Consider the following 24,754-nt stretch of genomic DNA (forward strand, 5'->3'; position numbering starts at 1 on the left):
AGTTGTAAAAGCACAGAAAAACAGTAGAGTCCAGGTTGTCAACAGCATTTTTCTTCACTTTTGAATAAGAATTGTGCAGATGCATGGAAGAGGAAGAAAAAACAAAACAAAACAAAAAAAAACAAAACAAACAATGGTCACCCAGAGCTGAAGGCTGGTCCACGGAGTCTGGCATGTCCTGTTTAGGTAGCATTCTTCACAATATACACATAAAACACTGCCAACCTACACATCTGACTGATGGCTGAAGCTGCCAGAGAAAAGCATATTGAGGAACAACATAAAGCAGGCTTTAAGCTACGAGTGAGTGTTGTTGTTTTTGTTGTTGTTTTTGTAGCAATAAATCATCCCCAAAAAAAACAAACAAACCACAGGACAGTCAGCTGGGAAACCTGGACGTCAAAGGCGCCTGCAGCACTAACTGCTGAAGGACAAAGTGTTTGCGCTTCCAGAAGGAGTGAGGTGAAAGCTGAAGACAAACATATTGTCTGCTCATGAAAAAGAACACGGGCAAAATGACACCAGATCAAGCAATGACATGTTCGCAACCTCCCGCAACCGAAAGACAAAAAAGAGCCATCATAATGAAAACACTGGGGGAAGCAAAATAACAGCGGGGTTCAGCGCATGTGAATAACCCTTCGGTGCTGGCAACACAGCTCACCCTTTCCAGAATAATTGAATTTGATGTGCTTTGTGACCAAGCATAAAGGCCTCCCTTTGCTGAGCGGCAGGCCGGCCATGGCCATTGCATAACAGAGCTAATAAAGGAGGCCTACAGGGCCCAGGATGAGAGGAGGAGGTAGACACGTGGGAACTGCCTCTGTTCTGCTGCTTTGTCTGGGGCCGCGAGCGAGCAGAGCCCCCGGGCATTAGTGTAGGCATGCCTAACATAACGTTCATTCCACAGCAACAAAAAAGCTCCTCAGAGCTGCTCAGCTTATCTGCAGGAGCTGGCCGAAAGCAGCTTGAGGTATCCACCGTCAGCCCAAAAAAAAAAAAAAAAAAAAAGCATCATCAGAAATTAAAGCAATCAGTTCGGACGGGGTCTCAGCTGCTTGCAAAGTCAGGGGTTTTCCTGGTTCCTTATGATTAATCCGCATTTATCAGGGTTTTCCTGCATGCACACCAGCATGGTTTCAGGGAACCTCGAACTTTTCTGTTGATATTTACGCTGACCTACAAGAAATGTCAGTTAATTATCAGTCCCCGATCATCTTATACCACTTCAAAAGTCTGAAAATCTTCAGCCCACCCAGCTGCATCGTCTTCATACCATCATCATCATCACATGAAGCATTTTCTTCTTCAGGGATTTTCCTTCATATTAAAAACCACTGAGGTTTTGGCCTTCCATCAAGGGGAAAAAAATTCTTGGATGGTGATTTTTAAGTTTTCTGTAAATGGGTTTAATTTATTCAAGCTTCAAATACATTTTTGTTTATGGAATGGCCAACAAGAAAACGCACGCACTTCTGTAAAGACAGGCAACACAGCCATTTTTATACCACACGCCTACCAAACGTGCAGTCACCCACCAAAGGCTCATTTTTGGGAGCTGTACATTGAAAGAAATGAGTCTGTATTACCTTATACTTATTTACTTGCTATACCAAAGTAAACAGAGAAACCCTCAATTTCTCAGGTATCTGTGCACTGCATTGGCAAGTCCGTCTAATGAGTCACTACACACCCTCATCTAACCAAAACGTCTCCATCTTCGGCAGGAACAAACTCGACCTCTGGCTGATACGCCGCCCCATTACAGCTCATCGTGATCATCACTGACAATTATGTTCCAGCTTCAATGGTGCCTCTGTTTTAGCGATTAGCTGTGATAATCCACTACTGACGCTCCTCTCTGCGAGTCAGCAGACTCAAGGCGCATCAGGCAGACCTGGTGAGCAACACGCTAGATCACACAAGCTGCTGTACTGTACTTTTTGTTTCTTGAGAGCCAGGAGTTAAACTGCAAATCTGAGGCCAGTGTTTTCTGTAAAACAGATCATATTATTCCCAAAATATAGAGCATTCCACCTCCACCCCGCTCCCCCGACTGGTATGTAAATAACGCTTTTCTACTCTTACTACGCACCCAATCATACATGCAACACTTTATTTTATTCATTCTACGTGCTTTTTATCATTAATACACACACACTCTGATGTAAGCACCTAGCAGAGTAGAAATATTTACTGCAGGAGAACACCTCTGGTCATTATCTTGGTGGCTTGAGGGTTAAACACACAAACAGTCTTCACATGACTACATTTATTGCATTTTTATAATTCCACAACACCTCCAAAGAATCTCATCACATAATTTGTCTTTTAAGTGTCTGGCTGATATTTTTTTCCATTTAGCAGCCTCAGGTAAAACCCAGATCTCATGATGAAGTCCTATAAAAACAAATGAGTCACAAAATGACCCTGCTGTAAGAAGTTCCCTCCTGACCCCCTCAGAATCAGCAGATTTTTTTTGTCTTTGTTTTTTGTCACAGGACCTCAAATAGATAAAGGTGGGTTAATTTAGGTGATTTCTTCTTTAAAAATAGCATTCTTTTTAGTCATAAAAATGTATCGAAAAGTAAAAAGTTGTCTCTTGTATTTACAAAGTTAGGAGGAAAAATGCAGGAAAAAAAATCACGCAAACTAAAAAGCACCAAATTTCAACCCAGCCCAGTGTATTGTCAGATCCTGTAACTCCAAAAATATGAACAGTAAGAAAGCAAACTTTTGCAAGGCTTTACAAAAAAAGTCATTGGACAGAGCAGATCAGCTGATTCTCAGGGGTTCAACACCCAATGAGTAACGTTCATCCTTTGATTTCAATTCAGCAGAGCAGCTGTCAAACCGAGACTTGACAGGAGAAATTACGAACCTCTTATATCTGCATTCATCTCTCTGCTCTTGACATACGTGCATGCAAACAGCCTCATTTATCTGCTTTTTTAAAACCCTGACAGAACAGCTGACACCTTTTTGTATCTGCTGCTCATTAGCAGAAGGTTTGTGCTGCGATGTGATTTATTGGAAAGTCAGTATCAGGTGGTGACAGAAGACATTCCTCCAATGAGAAAGCCTATAAATCACGGAGTAGCACCAGAACAAATGCAGAAAACATTCTTTAGTCTTACTAAAGAAGGCCCTCCCTCAAATGCTGATGACTATAAAAATATGTGAAACTGCTATTAGCTGCAAACAACAATGGTTAATCAACTCACGAGGAAATCAGGTTTTCCTTATCTAGATTACACGCAGCTACTAGAAGCCCACTGCTGGAGTAAAATGTACACTAGTACTCGCCATACTTTGAGCTCTGTTTTTGTGAATTTCAGCCTTTCCCCTCATAATACATCAGAGCTAAAATACTTGCTGTAATTCCCAGTAATCTCACAACAAAGTCTGCTTTGAATGCCTGATTGAGCTTGCTTCTGGGCTGGTAAAAATCCCAGTCCCTGCAAAAAGCACATCCTTGCAGCTTTCTCAGTGGCCCAGCGAGCATTCCTCACATACTTTCACAAAGATTTCTGGGAGTTGGAGTTTAAAGCACATGTCCGACTACTAATCTCCATGCTGAAATCTCCATGCAATGGAAATCACACACTAAAATTGTCATCTTTTGAAGGCTGGACATGACAAACATGAGAGCAGCTCTTCACTCTCTGACTGGTCTTTAGGAGGTGTCTTTGTGTGGAAAGGAAAGGGGAGCTGGATAACAATGGCGCTCTGTATTAGGTGTGTGAGCCAGGAATGTTTCAGGTCACTGGAAGTCATAAATCTGCAGGGCTTACTGATGAGTCTGGATGACTGAGGTTTGACACACATGCGAACACACACACACACACACACACACACTCAATAGGTTTTCTTCTAAGTGAAGAAGGGACAGATAAATAGCTCAGATGACCACGCTGACAGGGTTAACTTGGACAAAAACAACTCCTCTGCAACAATAGAAAGGCTGAGCTGCTGTCTAATTTTACGTCCAAACTGTCAAATTTCATGTTTAAACCGACATGCGGGATCATTAGACCATGATCATGTTTGTAAGGGAGCTTCTGTAGGCGCTGTGGAGGCCCACAGCTGCTCCCAAACCTCAGACGATCATCGACTGTGGCCACATGATTCACCACAACCTCACAATAAAGAAGCTGCCCCTGTGGATTCTTTTAAAAAGCAGTCAAAAACTGGTCTTCTGTTGAAGACTCTTTTATTGAATTGTTATTTACTTATTTTAAAACTACCTGTTTATTTTACTGCATCTTATATTTTTCTTTGGCACCTAATCTTCATGTTTATTTTAGCCTCGTGTATAGTGCTTTGTGCCAAACTTAAACTTTACTTATCCCCAAAACACAACCTCTGATAGTAATTACAACCTTGCTCCAACAGGGGCATTGTCCAGATATGCGGGTAATTTTACAAGAACATGAACAGGGCCAGTGTTATAGTCTAATATAGTACTTTTATTATTTATACTTCTACTTTATTTCTATATTATTCTACTTTCTACTCTTACTCTATTTTATATGTAAATACGATATTACAAATATAATTTGATTTTAAAATATACAGCTAATAATATAGCAGAGATCAGACTATTTCCCTCGGGATGAATAAAGTATTATCAATCCATCAATCAATCGGTAATAAAGTAATTAAAATAATCTCCAGCTACAATATTACAGTTATAAAAATTATTAAATGAATAATCATGATTCTGGATGATAAGTCCTTTAAGTATATTTAATGATAAAACTTTTAAATCCTCTCAGTGTCTTTATATGGAAACTGCACTGACATTATTGCTTACTTAGTGTTTCCCAATAAAAACTGCCAGCTGAAGGGAGGACTGAAGATCCAAGTCAAATACTAAAATAATGACATTTTTACAAGAATAATATAATACAGGCATAAAATACTATTGTTTATCTACATGATAGACTCACCCACTTATTTAGTTCGCCTATATTTTAAGACAGTTCTATCCAGTTATATTTTTTGTAAACTGGTTCATTAAATGTGAAAACTAGGACATTTATTAAAGGTAGGAAAAATTTAGAGTTTGCTTTAAATCATATTGAGCTATATGTCGACCATAAACTTAAATGAAAATAACAGAAACAGTTTCCACATCCGCTTTAAACAGTTATTCATCAAACCATTTTCACACTCTCATAAACTCTATTATGGCACAGGGATCTGCAATGCTTTCTACTTTCATTTACGGTCTACATTATATTTTCTGATTTCCCGTGAATCCCCTCTTGCTTTGTGCCACCCCATAAAAAAAAAATAAAAATAAAAATAAAAAAATAATAGGAAGGGGAAGAGGCGATTTCATTGACTTTTCCTTATTTATACACCTAAGTTCATCTCTTAAGTTCAACAAGATACTACACAAGAAATTTTGGTGCCCACAGTGCTAATAATCTTCGTCTTAGTCTAGAACAGGGGTCCCCAATCTCAGTCCACGAGGGCCGGTGTCCCTGTAGGTTTTAGATGTGTCCTTGATCCATCACAGCTGATTTAAATGGATAAATTACCTTCTCAACATGTCTTGAAGTTCTCCAGAGGCCTGGTAATAAGCTAATCATGTGATTCAGGTGTGTTGACCCAGGGTGAGATCTAAAACCTGCAGGGCCCCCGGCCCTCGTGGACTGAGACTGGGGACCCCTGGTCTAGAACTAAGAACTAAACTGGTGACATGCATACAGAACAGCTTACTATCATCAAGTGCATCAAAACAAAATCTTAAATTGACAGGGTTCACCATAAGGCCAAATGTAGTAAATAAAAATAACCAGAAAAAAGAAAGGAAAATTTAAGGATGTATTATGTGGGGGGAACGATATTCTCTGTGATCAAAGTTGTAGGTTTCTTTAGGAAACTAAAACTAAGAAGAAGAACAGTGTATGTTGATGGTGAAACTTTTTCAAATAGCTTTGAATGAAATTTTCAGGCTTATGTGAAGAGCCATTTTGCACATAAAAGCTTCTATTTGAAGGAATAGGATGGTTCGTAGTTCGTTTATGTTTTCTATATTACTTTTCTACAATTATTTTCCAGTGAGCCAACCCTGTCTCATTTTCGGTCCCTCTGTGCCACCCCATTAAACCCCCCCTGGAAACGCCCCTGCTCTCCTGTGAGTTATGTCAGTTTATAAAGAAGTCTCGTTGTATTAAGATTACTTTTTGTTAGTGTGTGTAATAACACTACTCCAGGGCCTTAAGCGTACCTATCTCTGGGGTCAATCCATGAAGTTTGCCGGGTGTTGTGGTCGATGAAAAACACTCTGCCATCGTAATCCCGGGCTTCCTCCCAGCCCGCGGGCAGCGGCAGTTCCGAGCTCTCTCTCCGCTTTCCGCCGCTGACCCACGGCATAGCGTCGAGACGGTGAGAGGGCTGCAGCCCCCTGCCCTGCTTTTATCCCCCTGAAAAAGTCGCTCCTCACTGCATTACAACCAAACGACCTGGACGCGCTGGAGAAAAGAAACGCAGATACAAAACTTTCCACCGAGGCTGGAAAAAGTCCCACCGGGGGTACATCCACTTTCCTCTTCTTCTTTCTACAACCCTCCAAAATCAGCGCGGCGGGGCTCTCTCAGTGCTCGTTTCTCCATGTTCGCCTTCTCCGCCATATTTCATTCCCCGTGTCCATATTCGGGAGCGGATTTGCATACGTACGACGGAGCCAGTTCCCTCTGTCCAATGAGGAAACTTCAGAGCTCAACACTTTCATTAAAGCTTCACGGCGCCGCGAAAACATACCTTATAAAATAAACTTAACGTTTCATTTTAATGTTAATTCAGCTGAGTGATTTAGCTAACGCTGCGACACAAACCTGTTGATTCACTCATTAAAGTATCTCAAGAGTAGCTTCTGTTTGTGTATATACAATTTAAATAAGTAATTTTTAATTTTAATATTAATATAAGACAGTTATAAAAAAGATATCATTTTAATATAAAATCTAGGGAAACCCCCCCGATCACGCTGTTGTTTGAAGGAGTCGTTTTAGTGGTGCACCTGCGCCACCTCTTGGCCTTAATTGGCACTGCAACAGCTCATACACCGGCCACCCAGATCAACTTCCTGGCGTTTCAACTGTTTTACAATTATTCTTACTTAAGTAGCTAAAAGTAGATTCAAATATCAATCAATCAATCTTTATTTATAAATCGCTTTTCATACAAAGATGTAGCACAAAGTGCTTTACATGGTTAAAAGCAGCCCACCCCACCAAATAATATCCAAATTACCTAAAATATGCAACTATCATCTTCTTCTTGTAGGTTTTCCCTTTTGTTCCCAAAGGGGATCATCTGCTTCCATCTGCCTCCATCTGACCCTCTTCTTTGCATCCTCGTCTGTCACACCAACCCTCTGCATGTCCTTCTTCATTACATTAGTGAATGTTCTGAGATCTTCCTTCTTTCCTCCTGCTTGGAAGCTCCATACTCAACATTCAGGCTTGCCTCTTTAACTTTGTCTCCAAATTGGTCAATCTAAGATGTCCCTCTGAAATACTCAATTCTTATCTTCCCTCCTGGTTTCTCCCATTTTCAGCGAGTCAAAATTAAAAATTTACAATTAAGGTTTTTATAAGCTTTGATAAAATAAATGGCAATAAAGTTTTTTTATTATTACTTATAAGTTATGTATTGTTTATGAAAAAACACAAGAAGTAGAATGGTACAGAGGTACATAAAACACAATATGACTAAAACAGGCCAGGATCTTCTCAGCTGCGTCATAGCAAGAAGGACAAATACCTCCAATAAGTGTGTGTCTTTCTTTGTGCAGTAGTGAGGGGAGTTTTCACTTAAATTTACAAACTATTTTGTGGTCAGCATAATTAACACTGTGCATCCAGCTAAGTTTAAAACTGTGGAAGAACAAGTTAGAAAGAGGATTAGGAGGAGCAGTAAAACCAGACACTAGGTGAGACTCTCTCTCAGAGAGCTTAAAAAATACTCTTTTAAACTCTGAATAATATCCCCCACCACATGCCAATTTATTTATTTTTGCAGGATATTTGGCGGCCTCTGTGGGTAAGAAGGGGAACTGCAACTACACTTTAATTTTTTATATTTTCAAGGCAAGGCAAGGCAAGGCAAGTTTATTTGTATAGCACAATTCAACAACAAGGTGATTCAAAGTGCTTTACAGAGACATTAGAAACAAAAACAAATAAAAAGCATGATTTAAAATTGATTAAATCATGCTTTTTAGAGACAGAAATTAAGTTGGATGTGTAATGTGACATTCTTGGCCAGGAACATCATGAGTAACTTGTCTATAGCTGCAGAGACGTCCCTTTAAAGCTGAGATTAAGCTTGTTTCTGGTATCGTTTGGTATTCCTTAAGTGTTTGTGAGGACATCACAGCAGTCAGCTGAGTGTTTTCTTCGCCGGAGCAGGAGGAGTTTGGCAGCCCGGGGATGTTATCCGTGCATTTTTGTTTGTGTGTTTGTTTGTGGTTTGTACGGCTGTCTATGAGTTTATGAACGGGAAACATTTTCTCACATCTCAGCTTTGATCTATTGCCTCCTACGATCATTTCCCACAACCATGCAGTGTTCATACGAGAGCACACAATAAGCTGCTCTGTTGTTTCAGATTTAGTCACATGCAGCAGACAGCCTGACTGTGAGCAGCTATCCCACCACGAGGAATATGACAAAAATATTCATATATTTTTAAATTTAACTTAAATGGTTATGAGCAAATCGCAGCATTACTGTCCTTACATAACATTTTTCACTGGTAATAAATCACTCAAAGGCCTAGTTGTGCAACACTGCCTTTATGATACTCTAACACTGAAATGTTTTTCTAACCAGGCTACTCATGGCTACAGGAAAAACCCTTTGAGGACAGAGATGAAGGGCTTTAGTGGCAACTAAGTTTATGACAAGAGTGTTTAGCATTTGCAAATAATAAGCTGAGTTTGCTTTAGTGTGTGGGCCCCTTGTTCATATGCTTGTACCCAGTTATTGCTGGATTGCAGGATGCAAACTGAACTTCAAGCAGTTGTTGTTTTTTTTCTCAGTATAAACACAATTCTGTTGACATTTAACGACATCCCTTATGGCATGCAGTTTTGGAAGAGCATATAGGAATGGTCTTGTAAAAATCGTGGCCATCTCTGCCTCTGCCCCTGCTGCCCATTGGCACAGCAGCGAGAGCAGGAGGACCACAAAGGGGAGGGCCATGCGGGCCCCCCTCTCCCTCCAGCAGCAGAAGATGTGTGCTCCTCTGAGTGGGAACTGTTTGAGAACGAGCTCCAAGCCTCAGAGCTAGAGCGGTCAGCTCTAATTATCAGGTGTTTTGAGCAGTTCCTGTCCCGACTGTACAGCGACAGGCCTCTCCATCTGAAGTGCAGCCAGAGAAGGAGAAGAACTCTTGTGGCTCTGTCAAGCGTGGAGGCCAGAGAGAGGGGGAGAGAAACATGGACACGTGCGCCTGCGCTTTGGAGCTGCTGGGGATGCTGGTCTACTTTGGAGCATGGCTGTGCGCTTTAACCACCACTATCTTACCGCAGTGGCTGACCATGAGCACTGCGCTGCTGCCTGTGGAGAGCTACGAGCTGGGCCTGTGGGAGACCTGCGTGGTCCAGGACGTTGGAGGGATGGAGTGTAGGGCTTATGACAGCCTGCTGGGCCTTTCCACAGACCTCAAGCTGGCCCGCATCCTCATGTGTGCTGCCCTCGCTGTGGGCATGCTGGGAATTCTCCTGGGAATACCTGGACTTGACTTGGTCCACAGCTGTAAAGAGGACAGCGGTCAACAAACCAAGAGGATTTTAATCATCACGGGAGGGGTGCTCGGGATGGTTTCTGGGGTTCTGTGTCTGATTCCCGTGTCCTATATGGCACATATAGCAGTGATGCATTTCTTTGATGACAAAGTGCCTGACGTGGTGCCTCGGTGGGAGTTTGGAGACGCTTTGTACTGCGGCTGGGCAGCAGGATTTCTCCTCATAGTTGCCGGCCTGATCTTGATCACCTCCTCCTCGTGCTCTCAGGTGGAGCCTCAGCCTGTGCTGCAGCGGCGGTACCAGGTGATGGGCACAGGTGTAAATTACAGGAAGCGCACAGAGTACGTTTAACAGATGATTTACCTGTGTAGAGACTGAAATCACAACACAATCACCTGTAGATCTGCACGTCGGACCGCTTTACAGCAATGATGTAAACCACAGAGACAACATACGATGGTGACATTTACACCTTGTTTCAGCCCTTTTACATGACTCACCTGCACAATCAGACATTATAAGACGATCTGCTGTGATCAGTAAGAATAAATCTATTTTATAAAGAAATGTTTTATAAAAGGCCTTTTTATCCATTACTCTGGAGTGGTTTCAAAATGTTTCTCTTACAAGAAAAATATAATTTCAAGCCTGTTTAGCAGGACTCTTGAGCTTTTTAAATGCTGTAATTGTCAATTATTCTTAGTCTGTAAACATACAGAATAACTCTTAAAGCACAAACTATTCTTGAGTTGCACACTGAGATGATTCACATAAAGAATTTCATTGCAATCCTGGTGAAAAATGGCTCTTTTTTTTTTTTATTAAAAAAGGTAAATTTCCTGTATTTGTTAAAATGTTTTCTGAAGCCATGAGCAGGTTTGACTCCAGTTATGTCAGAGGTAGAAACATGGCTGCTCTTTTCCTCAATCCCTCATCAGCCCCCCCTGCTCGTCTGTGACTCTCAGGCGACCGAATGGGACTAAAAACCTGTCCGTTGGTTTGTCAGGTGTGTCTGCGGCGGTGGAAACACAGCTTGAGTCTAATTCCACAAGATTTCCTGGTCACTCGCTGAGCTAAGCTGTGTTTAATGAACGCATTAATGGGCACTGTGTACTGTGAAGAATGTAGCACAAGCTGACATAATTACACAAATTTGCTGAGGTCAGAGGGTGCCACCGCGCTCTGCCATCCATAACTGTCTGTGTCATTTACATACGCTCAAAGTACATTGACATAACGTGTTATTGCATGGGAGGATGAGGATTTATAAACCTCCATGGTTGGTGCATGTCTGTGGAGTTAGTTCTTATAGGATGAAGCTAATGAGCGATAATGAAGTTGTCACAGGAGCATATGTTACCTGAGGTGCCAATGACATGCCAGACTTTGCTCCTGAAGAGGTGGTTCTGAGGCCCACTGAGAGGGACAATCCTGTCCTCCGATGCCACATAGTCTCCCTATGTGTGGGCATCAGGGAGGCATAAAAACAGCTGCAGATATTTTCTTTTTGCTTTGTTTACTGTAAATGCCACTGAAACGTCAAGGAAAATTATATGTCTTGTAGTCGTGAATAATTTACTCTAAATGCATCCGACTGCAAATAAACAAACCTGTGTAGATGGGTTGATAAGCAAACATGACCCAAATCATGACCCATTCTGGTAGTTCAGATGGAGATAAAGATCATCCAAGTTTCTGTTTCAATGTTAGATGATGGAAACTAAAGTTTTGCAATACATGAGTCACTCTTGAGCAAGATTTTCTATTTTAACCATTAACAAAACCATTTAACTATCTTCTGCACCTGATGTTTCGATTTTACTGGTAAAGTGTTGAAGCAGCAACTGTGAAATAGCAATAATTATATTTTATCACAGTTAAATATAAAGAATATCAGTTCATTAATATCATAAATATCAGCAAAATACAAAATTGCACAGGAATCACTACCAAGTGTAGTTAAAGTAAAAAAAGGAAAAGCACATCCATGGTACCTGAAATCTCCTTCCACCTTAGCGTGGGCTTTGAGAAAAATGCTATATACTTGATGTTTACTATTAAGTATTACGTTTAGCCTTTCTTTCATTTATTTTTTTTAAGTTATTCATATTTTAAATCATCAATTGTTTATAACTACAGTTTAATAGCTATTTTTTTAAGCTAACAATTTCAACTGCTAATCTATCCTTTTAGCTAACAACATTTTATCTGCATTTTTAGCTTCGTATCTCAACTTTTAATTCATTGGTAAGAGTTTTAATTGGTAATAATATAAGAAAACAAATGTAATTGTGATAGCTAAAGGCTTTTAGCTATCAATTTCAGTCGCTAATCAATACTTTGAGACAACGTTTTTTCCACCGCTGGCGACAAGTGAACAGGCACAGAGTAATAAAACGATTTTGGTCTTGATTACTGAATGGGTATTGTGGCAATTCTTCAGGAAAATACAGCGGCTTTAAGATATAATTGCTCATCTAGAGTTTTATTCCAGATCTTCTGCAAGTAAAATCTCATATTATGGGGTGAGATGTTATCCAGCTGCGGTTACCTTTGGGTTTAATTCTACAGACTTTGATATGACACATTTGCAATCAGTCTTCTTATCAGTTTTCCTCCATAAAACACCGTAAATGATAAAGATAGAGAACAAAGCACAACAGCTTTATCTGCTAAAGGATATGTACAGCACAAGTGAGATAGGTAGGTAGGGTTTGTGGAGACAGACAAACATTTTAGACAAATAATTTTTTACTACTTTTTACAAGCCTGTTTTTTTAAATAATAAAATTTGGTTACACCTAATTCAAATAGTAGTTTTTTGCAGTATTTAAAGCAGCTCTACTTGTCATCCACTTCTGAGCCTTGCGTTTCTGAGTGCTGTGCTTGTCTGAAGAGGGCTTTTTGTTCTCCATCAGCTAGCCGCCTCCAGAGAGGTAGAGCCAGCCACAGGGCCAGTGTGTGTATGAGTGCCTTCCATGGTAACAATCACCCCAATGAAGCAGCCCCCTCTTCACGCTCACATGCCTGCTCTCGTCAGCCTCCTACCCAGGTCACGTGTGCGGGTCAACCTGGCCGACTCTCACCCCTCCTCACGCAGGACTCCTAAGAAGCCACACCTTGAAATGTTATGTCGCCTCCCACGGGCTTGTGTGGCAATAACACTGATCGTAACAGTTCTTACATAAAAGCTGAGGCCACTAACACACTCACACACATACACACCACTCCTCAGTAACAGAGATAAAGTTTATTATTACTTTTGTAGATAAGCAGCCATCCCTGAACTTCAATCAGTCACATAAACCTAAAATAGAAACTATAGGGTAAATAGTCACTGGCTTTTATTTTCAGTACAATGAAATCATTGTTTTTATGATAAAAGTACAATTGATCAATATCCCTTGTATGTTCACAAGGAATTTTAGCATCTTTTAGCTCTTTGTTTTGGTTTTCTGGTTGAGATATGGCAAGTCAGTCTTTTTTTTAGTTCTAGTATCAAACCTAGCCTCTTTTTAAAAAGTACAAAACAAAACAAAAAGCCCTAAAGTCAGTCTCCCTTCATAGATTTTATTCTGTTGAGTTTTATTCACTGTGAAAGGCAGCGTTATCCATGCCTGCTCTATTTACCAGTTCAGACTTGCGTGACAGTGTTGTCACTGTCCAGGGGCCATTGAGCTGGTCGCCAGGGCCCGCTGTGCTCACGGCCCGCCAAGCATATCTGTAGCAAAGGAAAAGCAGGCCACTTAAGAGTGTCGCAATGGAGGCGCAGAGGCCCACTCCAATGGCTGAGCCAACTCGCTGGCTGACAGGAGGAGCAGGGATTTGGAACTCAGGAGGAAAGTCTATGGTGCTGTTTTTCAGCACAGAGTTCATGTTCCACGCCAGTGGCACCAAGGAGGACATCCCTGTGAGCAAATACAGCGCCCCTGCCAGCAGGAAGACCAGCCTGATGCTCCTGCGATCTTCAACAGAGAAGTAGGCCATCCTCACCGCCACTGCAGCACAGATGTTCCCGGCAAGACCAAAGATGGCCGCGAGCATCATCAGCACCTGAGCCACGGGGATCTCCGCGGGAAGAAAGCTGTCCGATATGCTGATGCTTCGACAGTTCTCCATATCGGGAAGGACATGACTGTAGAAACACGTCCTCCAAATACCAACCCAGGCCTCGCCCGAGCTGATGATGGACGCATTGCCTACTCGCCAGAGACGCCACTCGTTGAGGCCGGCGGTGGTCATGGTGAGGATCCATGCCAGGAATCCGACTATCAGGCCCAGGAACTGCCAGTGAGCCGTGTGAGTGAGGTAAAGCATTGTTGTCCAGTCTGACCACTAATTCTCAGAGCGACCGATCGCTGGAGCCATCACTCCTGCTGCAAACAACAACACACACAGGGCCGTAAGATGACCCGTGCGCTTCTCATGTACAAGTTAAGACTACGGCATTATTCTTAAATATTCATAAAGGGTATTTTGATTTGAAAAGAGCTCTGAGGGAACCTTTAAAGGGTTTGGTCACCACATTTAAGGCAGCATATTATTTCCATCTGCAGTCATTTAAACTTGGTGGTACATGAAGACAGTGGTATGATATGAAAGCTAGAAGCTGGGTTGCAAAGTGGTTTGCTGATGCAGCAGAATTAGCACCATATAAAAGAACTCATTTTAAACTAGACCTGAACCAGGTTCAGCTCATCATTTTTTTAGTGATTACATTTAGCTAACCATACGTTGATTCGTTTTTTAAGGCTAATAATTTATGAAGTTGCTCATTTTTCCATTACTTTTAATGACTACTTCAAGTGTCGCTCTTTATTATGTTTATTGAACACTCAAAAAAATATTTTAACTCATTGCTTGTCCAACTGATTCAGTAAAGGACTAGATGTTACAATCCCTGACAATGCATTGCTTTAACGGAGAAAACCTTGGGGGATGGCTGTTATGAGGAAAAGCAGCCCAGAAACTTTACCAGCGGCAAACATCGTTGTGTGCCTCAACTTTCGTTCTTTTACCCAAGCTAATCTGCCATTTTTCCTTGGTTAGGTTTAGGGATTAGAGATCTGATCTAAATGATCATATTAAAATTTGGGACACATCGTCAGTAGTGGACCTTGGATTCTTCGGGTGTTTCGGCCATTATCACTAGACACCCTCATCCGAGGAGGCCCTGCCAGGGTTGATCAGGCCCCGGAGTGTGTCACTGGTTCATGTTAAAATTGTTCTTTCTCTTCTGCTTTCTGCTGTTTAGTTTCCTACAGTTTATTCTATCTATTCAATGCAACTGAAAAATACTTACCTCTTTAACATTTATGGAGTGCGAAGTTTCCTTTTCACTGCAGTTTGTGTCTTTAAAAAAAAAAATTCAGGTGAACACTTTGACAAATAAAGAACCATTTTTAAATATTGCTGTGAACTTTTTGCATCTGTGCGTTGATTTTCTATGTAGCGTTTCTCGTTATACATACATGCTGTAGGTGAAAACTGCTGCATTTTATTTTGCAAGATACTTGAGGAGTTTCTGACCAGGATCATATGTTTAGAGCTGTGAGAAACTGAGCCACAGGTTCTGGAAATGTGTTCAAACTTTTGAGAAAAACTGTAATAAACATTTATCTAACCTGTTCGTCCATATTATCAGGCATCGATTTGATCTTTTAATCTATGCTCTCAGATAAAAATATCAACTGTTAACTCACAGCTTCTACCTTTTATCCATGATTCTGTCAAGCCTGAAACATTTCAACTGCTAATGATATTTTTGTAGGATTTTTATTGTCATTTGAACAGGATGTAAAATTAAATTTTGCACTCAGGTCCAGGTCAATAAGAACAAGACTACATGAGAGATAGAACACATATTTACAGTCTCATTTGGTATAAATAAAAACCCCCCAACTACTTTTAACTTTTATATTCATAATTTAAACCTTTTGTTTATCGAATGTTTTTCCACTTATGTGAAAAGCTTTCCGTTCCCATTAAACCTTCAGTTAATTCCAGCTTGTTATTACTATTTTTTATTCTCTTAACTCCCAAATTATAATTTAGTTTATCTCATATTAATGTGAGTGTGTCCTAACTTTGGCTACAGCAGAAACATCTTCTCATGCCAAATACAGAGAACAGAAACTAATCAGTGACTGAAGTCAGTGTATTAGAATATTTAACCTGTTTCTGGAGATATGTTGATAACTATGCAAACGTTCCCTTTGAATAGACAGCAAAACATTAAAAAAATGTTTTATATGTATAGTAAGATAATGTAGCATTACATGTTATTATATTAGTTAGTAGTTTAGCTTTTTATTCACTCCGCTCACCCTGAACTACTGCACACGTTCTTAAAGGTAGTCTTTGTTTTCTTACGTTAACAGCGTGGAAATAAAGCACAGGCATTAAGCATATGTTAACAAATATTCAGATTATTAATATTTAAGAATAACAGACAGCACTAAAAGCCACACATCTGCACTTTAGGTCACTAATTCGACTAAGTTCTGCTAAGATACGATCGGTTTAACATCCTCAGATTCAGTACGTTAAGGAGAAAGACGTTACCTTCCGATGTTTCAAAAACAGAGTTCTGCCAGTTATTGTGAAACTAGGAACAAATCTACAGTAGAAACGAGGAAAGAGCTCGTTTTATTGTAGCCCTACATACCGTCTGTGCCAGCACTGCTGTAGTTAATGATTATTCATTCAAATCTTTAAACCACTCCTAATAATATTTAATTATTTGACTCACCTAGATGCGTCTCACCTTATTAATAAAGATCGAATCCTTCCGATGAAGTGTGATTAGCTTTGGTTACGTGAAGGGGCTGTTAAATACGCTCCCTGCTATGTAAGAGTGTTTATCAGTAGAGAGAGGAAGGTGTGGTGGAGTTAATGAATGACACCAGAGAGAAGAAGACCTCAGTCAGACTCTACAGCAGACTCGTTTATTTGACAGAAAGGAGCACAGCTGATAACGTTTTTAAGACATTTAGGATGTAGAAGTGCACGAAGTGTGTGAAACTGTAACAAACTGAAATGTGCAGGGAAAAAAAAAAAAAGTTCTCCAGTATCTGGGAGACAGATTTAATCCATAGAGTCTGAAATTTGAAGGTCAAGGTAAAAAAAAAAAAAAAAAAAAAAAAAAAAAAAAGAAGCTCTTTATCCATATCTGTTTGCATAATCATCAATCTGAACATCTTTTAGTGTTGAGATTCAACTTCTGCACCATGAAAAACAAAACCGCGGTGACGTGAGAAGACGAAACAGAAACACCTGGTCAACATGTACATGGTGACATCATCCTGTGGATTTTTACACTTTTCTGCCTGTGAATAAATCTAAAAAGCGCTCTGAATAATGCGACCTGCAGAAGTGGACTGAAGAGTGTGTGCAGTGGTTCTCGGCGCACTTCAAATGTGACCATTCAAGCCTGGACGTCAAGTGCTGCTTCCGTTTAGTGATGTTAAACACTCTCCTCTCTCTGCAGGTGCGTGCATCTTCATCTCGAGGAAATGTTTCTTCAGTGAGGAAAGCAGGGGCACGGATATTTTACTTTAAAAAAAAGAAGAAAAAAAGAAAAAAGGCCACTAGTTTGAGTGTAAAAGGTAAAGAATGATGAATTTACTGACATATTTAGCCAGATTTGACAGATCTCGTGACATTATTTATACTTGATAAATACTCTTAAATGCTCAGTGTGTAGCACGCATCAGCTAAATCGGTTGAAGATAAAATACTGTCTCCTTCAGATTCAAAAGGCTATAATAAATTACTAAAAAAAAAAAAAATCATAAGAAACAAAGCAAAAATATCATAAAAGGGCATTAGTGGTTGGTTGATGCCCCCCCCCCCCAAAAAAATACCACCATCTTTACATAAAGAAAGTTTTGTGGAGATTTTTGTGGTTGTGATGTACACACATGCTCACAAAGTCAGGAAAATGCACCAAATAGGCTGTTTATGTGCAGATTTTCTTAACTATGCCGCCATCTGCTGGCCACAGGGCTCATGTGCAGCCGAAACCACGTGACTCTCAGACCCAGCAGTGTCTGTCCTCCTCAGAGGGCCAGCCGCTGCTCTATGGGCAGGCTGTCCATCAGACACTTCAGCTGCTCCTCCCCCAGCTTGATTTTATCCTCGAGCTTGCGCTGCTCGATAATGAGCGCCGACTTCATCTTCACAAAGTGCTCGTAGTCCGCGAGGCTGTCCTCCTGCAGGTAGCTCGCCAGGATCTCGTAAACCACACCCTCTCTGCGGTCCAGGTTCTCCTTCAGCTCCTTTGCGTCCTCGTGCTGTCGGATCAGCAGCTTCCTCTTCTCAATCAGCGTACGCTGATGAAGAAGAAAGAGAGAGTGTGAAAGGATGTATATTAACTATCCCATATGAAATTATTCACTTGGTATCGATACATCTAAATAAATTTCCATCAAAGAAAAGCTTCAACTTGTTAGATCTTCCTTCCAGTAGCTCCACAGATGCCTTAAAGCTCCTGATGTAATGAGAACAAAGGGTTCAGGATAGATCTACTTTCCTTTGTCCTCTGTCCTCAGGTGAGCCCAGCACACGCTGCATCCTGTGTGAGCCTCTGAAGTACTGCCTATTTATTTATACATATAGTATTAGTCAAATCTGACTTACTCAATACAATAACTGAAACATTTTATGAAGCCATGCAAAACTTTCCATTCATATAATGATTAAAAAAATAGTTTTAATAGATTTACAAGCCCTCAAAGTATATAAAAAAATATAGCTTTAAAAAATTCTACCTTTTCTAGCTTTCATAAATTAATATGAATAAAATGGAGTCAGACACAAAATTTTCAGGGCTGAAAAACAATATTAAACACCAAAACCAAATCAATTACACCCACTCCAAGTAACAACAATGCAAAGCCAAAATCTTGCTTTTGTTCAGCGTTTTATCTTCAACTCTGATGTAAGCAGGTGCCAAACATAAGGCGCTGGGGCCAGAATCAGCCCAGCAAAGACTTCAGTCCCGCCCACTGGATGGCTTTGGGAAATGTGACAGAGAACAGAGATTTTGGATTTTAACTCCATTTTTAACTCCATTTTCAGAAGTTTTGTACTTTTTCCTGCAGTTACTGATAAAGACCTCCTCCACGGCCATTAATACTACACCAAAGTAATTAAGTCATAAACATTTAATTCTTTAAAATTAAGCCCAAAGAGTTATATTGACAGATTTCTGTTAAAATTGCACTTCTTTTTTTATATATAAGAAAACTCATGGATTAAATGTGTAGTTTAACTACTGTACACCGGCAGAGAGGGCATATCACTGATTAAAGTGGGCTGGATGCGGACCGTGATGTTTGACATCCCTGATGCAGAGGAACGGAAATGAGCACTGGTACCCTGAATGCTTTATTACTGGAGGAAATCTGAAAAAGTGCATATGGTAAATTCTTTTGTACTTCAATCGCATGTAACTCGCAAAATTTTCTTAGCAAGCAGGTCAAGTTTAGCGTGGCTTCATGAAATAGACTAACTGACCTTTTCCAGCTGAACACTCACACTGAGCTTCTTTTATTCATTTTCCACCACTTGTTTGTGCCTGAAGTGGAACTTTATCTAAAATAATTCCTGAAGGTTTGCTCACCCTCTCCTCTGGCGTAGCATCCTCCTCCAGACTGTTGAGGGCGTTCTCCACTCTGGCCAGGCGCCCCGACAGGGACAGCAGAAGGCTCACCACTTTATCCAGGTCCCCCACAAACATCTTGAACTTGTCCAGCTCGTTGGGTTTGCAGACCTGCTGGACCTGGGCTTCCACCTCTTCTCCCAGAGCGTTGTTGTCCAGGATGTCCTCCTGAAGACTCTCCCGGGCCTCCCGGAGCACCTGGAGCTTCTTGCTGAGGCTGTCGATCAGCTCTTGCTGCAGAAAAAGATGAAGCTGAGAGATTAGTCCAAAACAGTGCGAAGGGTAAAGCTTTTTAACAAGCAAACACTGGTTTCTGGTACCTTCTTATTGGCCAAATCATTGTCCAGCTCATCTTCAGAGTCCTCCTCCTCCTGCTCCTGGTCCTGCATGCCCTTCATCTTAATAAGGAGCTCAGCTTTGGGAGCAGATGTGCTGTAATATGCAGAGCTGGTCACCATCGAGGTAGCTGCTGCCACGTTGTCCTCCTTTTCCCTGAAATAAATTCAGTAAGAAACTCAGAAATGCAGAAAAGCATGAAAAGAGCATTTTCCAGGAAGTTTCACCTCATGACTAACAAGTATATGAAGACATACTCATCAGTTTGAACAAGGTGTGTTAAACAGGTAACAGGTCACAAGTTTAAATATGCCATAAAAGCAGCTTCACGACTGCAAAGATGATGGGAGTCAGCGCTTTTTCATGTGGGTGCTTGCTGGTAAGTAAAAGTTAAAATTGATTACAGGAGCAGTTTTGTGGCGAGGGGAATACAAACATTTAAAGGGACAGTTCACCTCTACATCAGATTTGCAGTTAAGTCTGTAAGTATGGGAAAAATGAAACCTTTTTTTGCACACTAACACGGAGCAGAGTGAGGTTATTAAAGCTGTAATCATGAAAAAAAAAAAAAAAAAAAATCATTTCTTTTCCAGACATCTCTACAGCCAATGACTTTAACACTGGGAAACTCGAACCAAAGCCTGAAAAATTTCATTGTGCTGCTCAGAGCTTCAAATCACATTTCCAAGCATCACAAAACTAAAGATGAAGCACTGTGATTTGCTTGGTTATGCAAATTCTACAGTAACACATTCAGTAACAGCCACTGCTCTGTTATAGCTTAAAATTAAAAGACCATCATCTGCCGTCTGAGCTTCTCCTGCTGGTTTTATCACACAAGAGGATTTTTTCCATCCTCCTTCCCTTTTGTAGTTAATACAGCTGCCACTCCTTTTCCTGTTCAAGCCAACTTTTCAACCAATCAGCATTCTGCCTGCACGCAGACTCTATAATCATCAATAATTTATTTTTACAAACACATGAAGCAGTGCAGAGAAGACAAGGAGGACAGGAAGTTGGATACAAGAGGTGTTTTTTCAGTTTTTAAAAAAAAATATCCAGTACAGGCTTAAAGCTCCTAAAACGCTACCAGTGCGACATGAAGTGACACCAAAAACAAAACTGTGTCAGAGATGCACTGAAAGGCCTGAAAGTTGATTGTTCAAGACAGCTTCTCAGCCAATGAAAGTGAAAGACAAGTTCACCAAATTAAAAATAAAAAAATTAATTAAAAAATTAAAAGTTCACAGACGCCGTTGGTAGTGGTCAGTTCCACTCCATTATGATTGAATCATTTCTGCTGTCTTATCTGCAGTGGAACGAGGCTAAAGAACCAACAGCCCGGTTCTTCCTCATTCTTCTGACACTCCCCCCTGGTGACAGCATACACGAGTAGCACCTATGGATGACCTCGATGCTCACCTTTCCTCAGCGGGCCGGGAGTTTGTCTGCTTCGGCTGCACCTTCCTGCGCTGGTGAGCTTCTTCCACCAGCTGCTCCCCTTGAGGGAAGATGCCCTCCATCAAGTCCATTGTGGTCTTCATCTTGCTCTGATCCAGAATATCTGCTAGTGACTTATCCTTCCCCATGATGTCCCTAGCCAGCTCCTCTCTTTTCTGATCCTCTGCCTTGGACACTCCTGTGTTTGTCGCCAATTTATTGCTGCTGGACACGTCTGTGGGTGGCGGCGGTTGGAGGTGATCTCCTATAGTGGTCATGTATGTGTCTCTCTGGGGCATCTGTTGCTTTTGAGGGTGTGGGACCCCATCAGGCTCCTTCTGCCTGGTGAAGGCGCAGAAGACAGAGTCCTGACCTGCAGCTCCAAGGCTGCCGAGCCGAGTCACGGCGTGCCCCTCGGCTTCAATGGCAGGGGGGCTGCTGTGCTGCAAAAACGGTGTATTTTCCTTCTCTGCATTTCCTCCCGAGTGCACAATCCTGATGGGCACTTTCCTCACTGCAGAGCTTTGGTTTTCTATCACATGCTCCATCCTGCAAAAGAGAGAGAGAAGAAAATTTCCACTTAGACAAGAAGAAAACGTCCTGTTGTGGTTCTCTCAGCCATGAGCTGATTTAAAGTTTCATTGCATGATGGCAGAGGAGATTTTTTCCATGCCCAGTGTGCTCAGATATCTGAGACCTCTGGACTCCTCCCACCACTTTCTGTGGTACTGTACAGTCATACGTTTGCTACAGATGATATCAATTAGGTCCGAATCAAGAAAATGAACAAACAGTTTCATGTTTGGGGCTTAAGAAATGGAGGCGTTTACATTTTGAGCAGAATAATCTCAGAACTGCTTGTGCCCTGAATTGAACTACAGAGAATCCCTCTAATTTACTGTGCCTTGATAGCACTCACATGTTGACTCTACAGAGGCAGCGACTCTCAATGAGCCCCTTTGTACTTGAAGCATAAAGACGCGATGAGCGGAGGAGTTACAGTAGCTGTTCAGAATGTTGTGCAGCTTTGAAATGTGTGGGGAAAAAAAAAAAACCCCAAACGTTACCTGTTTGAGAATTCATCCTGAAGAGAGACCGGAGGCCTGTCGCTGAGTCTCTGTGGGGAAAACTGAGGAGATGGTGAGCGGTGCCCCTCCATGCTGGCCAGCCCTGAAGGTCTGTAGGAGGACGCAGAGGGAGAGGCTGAGAGATGATGTCCTGCCCCTTGTCCTTTGCCCTGCTCAGAGTCTCCTTTAACAGCGTGGGTGTGGTTGAAGGCGGAGTTATGATCAGAGAGGTTTAAGCCTTCACTCTGGGAACCGGCGGAGGACTCGTGGGAGTCGACCTCTGGGCATCTGGGTGGAGGCAGAGGGTTCTCTAGTGCAGGGGGCTTTCTCCAGAGTCCAGAGTGCGGGTCTGTGTGACTGTGGTCCTCAGGCTGAGGGGGGGCAGTCTCTGTGAGGTCGAGAGAAATAGATGTGGGTCTGTGGCTGAGGGTGGCAGCAGCAGCTCTGTGTCTGCAGTCGGGGTCTGCTCCCGTCATGGGAGGAGGGGGTGGCGCTGAGTAATGTTCAAACTCTGCAGGCTTGTCTCTCACTTTACAATCACCTGGAGCTCTGTCAGGGAACCTGAGGAACACAAAGGAAAGCTTTTAATTACACAGCCAGGCAGCGTGGGCTATCATCAGCAGCTCAATCAAATAATACGCTGTGGCAGGGGCCTTGTTCTCCAGCAGCCACTATCATTACACCAGCACGACAAGACACACGTCTCTCCCTCTTTCTGCGGGTAACTGTTCAGCTGGCAGCCTGAGGAGGAATATTTCAGTTCCCACAAAGCCTGCAAAGAGGAATAAATAATCCTCTAGAAGCAGAAGAGCACTTTTTTCCCCCCGCCTCATTCATATTTGGAGTTTTAACTCCCTGGAGTGGAAACAGTGGAGGAGGAGAACGTGATGTGTGGAGGTCTTCAGAGAGCTGAAGGTGATTATAAACAGATTTAAACTTGTAGGTGTTTATCATTAAGTATGATTCGACTCTGCAGTGCAGAGAAAACAGGTCATTAACAGAGCCATTATATACTGGGTGCGATTTGCAAGGCTGCATGGAGAGGCATGAAGAGGCGTGGGGATTCCCCCCATCTGCCTCTGCAAAATTATTTTTTATCACAGGAATAATAAAGTATAATGTAGTCACTTAACAGTTGATGTCCGTTGGTCTGTTTTCCTCTGCCAGGTTGCTCAAAAAATAAACTTAATATGTAATTTTACCAGAAGACAGACTACCTCTTTGGTTTTCCATGGTTATATTTGCACCACAGAACATTTAGCAAGGTTTTCAGCAGCCACTGCACTGACATACTGACACAAAGTATGGGTGAGTGAACAGAACAGCCAGATCATACACAGCGGCAACCAATTAACTTCAGTCCAACTTCAAGAGCAATGTTGGTTCTCGGTGATCCAGGTCATGGGAGCTTGGAAAGAAAGTGACTGGACTTCTTCAGGTTTCTTAAAGACCTTTCGGTAAGGCTGCTTTAGGTGACGGTTGTTGCGAACTCGTGCTACATAAAACTAAATTGAAGGTTTCAGCTCCATTTAAAAGCTTTTGGTACAGATTACGATTTTTTTTTATTACACGTGTGTAGAGAGATGAGAGGGACCAGCCCCAAGCAGAGAACTGAGTGGTTGACGTTTTAGCAGCAGCACACCGAGAGCATCGCCATACATGCTTTCCACTGTCAACCTGATTTAATCATGTCTGAATGCCTTCATCACGCAGACATGATTAAAGCATGCAAACATCTAGCTGTAATAGTGTGGTTTCCTGCACACAGATTACATTTCCATACATGCTCCAATACAACCTTAATGTGGAGCATTCAGACAACACTGACTCATATACCATGCAGCTTTAATCTGCCATTGTAAGATAAAATGCCGCTCCAGGTGGACAGGCAGACGCCGTAACTCAAACATCCCAATATGAACCCATACAAGCTGCAACAAGTTGCACGATGAACAACTGCTTCCACCGGGCAAAGTGTGAGAACGTGGTACGCTGGTAAAAAAATAAAAATAAAAATATGTAAAACTGAGGTATGATTATCAATGTTCATGAAACAGTCGCTTTTGTCTTCCACTTATTTTATATTTTTAATTATTTTTTATTTTTGTTGCTTTGGTGAAATTTTGATCTAATGACCTAAAGCTTCAAGGTGCATTTATTTAAATTCTTCACAGTCATTTATTTTGGTTTTTAAATGAGTTTTTTTTTTAGTTGTCATCTTTGACAAACTGTAAATAATCATAATCAAGTGCCACCACCCCACAGCCATTTTAATGTCTCAGGGCAGTTATTTTGAAGCATTTACTTTTTTAAAAGGTTTTAAAAAGGTAACATTTTAGTGTGAAAGACTGAGTAAATGTCTATCACATCTCACCATTATTATTATTATTTATTTATTTTTTTTATTTTAAAATGGGGGTAAAAGAAACATCCAAATATCAGTATAAATACATAAACTTCTAAATAAAGGTAGCACACTGG

The 24,754-nt window shown here is 41.3% G+C and overlaps 4 protein-coding genes across 7 annotated transcripts in view; 1 reads left to right on the plus strand and 3 right to left on the minus strand.

The window, feature by feature from the left end:
* Window positions 1-6,709, minus strand: part of wwc3 (WWC family member 3) — a 42,732-nt gene extending 36,023 nt beyond the window's left edge. The window contains exon 1 of the mRNA XM_040040104.1: window positions 6,242-6,709. Coding sequence (XP_039896038.1) covers window positions 6,242-6,387 — 146 coding nt within the window. The 5' untranslated portion in view covers window positions 6,388-6,709. The remainder of the gene's footprint in view (window positions 1-6,241) is intronic.
* A 1,557-nt stretch (window positions 6,710-8,266) lies between these two features.
* LOC120738850 (putative claudin-24) lies at window positions 8,267-10,726 on the plus strand. Its single transcript, XM_040040369.1, has one exon. The coding sequence runs from the start codon at window positions 9,458-9,460 to the stop codon at window positions 10,115-10,117; it is 660 nt and encodes a 219-aa protein (XP_039896303.1). The 5' UTR covers window positions 8,267-9,457; the 3' UTR covers window positions 10,118-10,726.
* Window positions 10,727-12,880: 2,154 nt separating this feature from the next.
* Window positions 12,881-16,153, minus strand: cldn34a (claudin 34a). Its single transcript, XM_040040368.1, has 2 exons — window positions 15,069-16,153; window positions 12,881-14,142 (listed from the first exon to the last, which is right to left on the minus strand). Exon 2 carries the CDS (start codon window positions 14,081-14,083, stop codon window positions 13,352-13,354), a length of 732 nt encoding a protein of 243 aa, XP_039896302.1. The 5' UTR covers window positions 14,084-14,142; window positions 15,069-16,153; the 3' UTR covers window positions 12,881-13,351.
* Window positions 16,154-16,686: 533 nt separating this feature from the next.
* The window catches only part of shroom2a (shroom family member 2a), a 44,455-nt gene continuing 36,387 nt past the window's right edge, over window positions 16,687-24,754 (minus strand). For all 4 annotated transcript variants that reach the window (XM_040040358.1, XM_040040356.1, XM_040040357.1 and 1 more), the window contains 5 exons: window positions 22,274-22,834; window positions 21,189-21,755; window positions 19,751-19,922; window positions 19,392-19,664; window positions 16,687-18,099 (listed from right to left, as the gene is read on the minus strand). In XM_040040358.1, coding sequence (XP_039896292.1) covers window positions 17,827-18,099; window positions 19,392-19,664; window positions 19,751-19,922; window positions 21,189-21,755; window positions 22,274-22,834 — 1,846 coding nt within the window. In that variant the 3' untranslated portion in view covers window positions 16,687-17,826. The remainder of the gene's footprint in view (window positions 18,100-19,391; window positions 19,665-19,750; window positions 19,923-21,188; window positions 21,756-22,273; window positions 22,835-24,754) is intronic.

Source organism: Simochromis diagramma, unplaced genomic scaffold (genome assembly GCF_900408965.1).
Source record: "Simochromis diagramma unplaced genomic scaffold, fSimDia1.1 OVJJ01000026.1, whole genome shotgun sequence".
NCBI classification, from domain to species: Eukaryota; Metazoa; Chordata; class Actinopteri; order Cichliformes; family Cichlidae; genus Simochromis; species Simochromis diagramma.

Excerpts from the sequence above, each read along its gene's own strand:
- LOC120738850 (XM_040040369.1), top strand. The coding sequence starts at position 9,458 with ATGGACACGTGCGCCTGCGCTTTGGAGCTGCTGGGGATGCTGGTCTAC.
- cldn34a (XM_040040368.1), bottom strand. The coding sequence starts at position 14,083 with ATGCTTTACCTCACTCACACGGCTCACTGGCAGTTCCTGGGCCTGATA.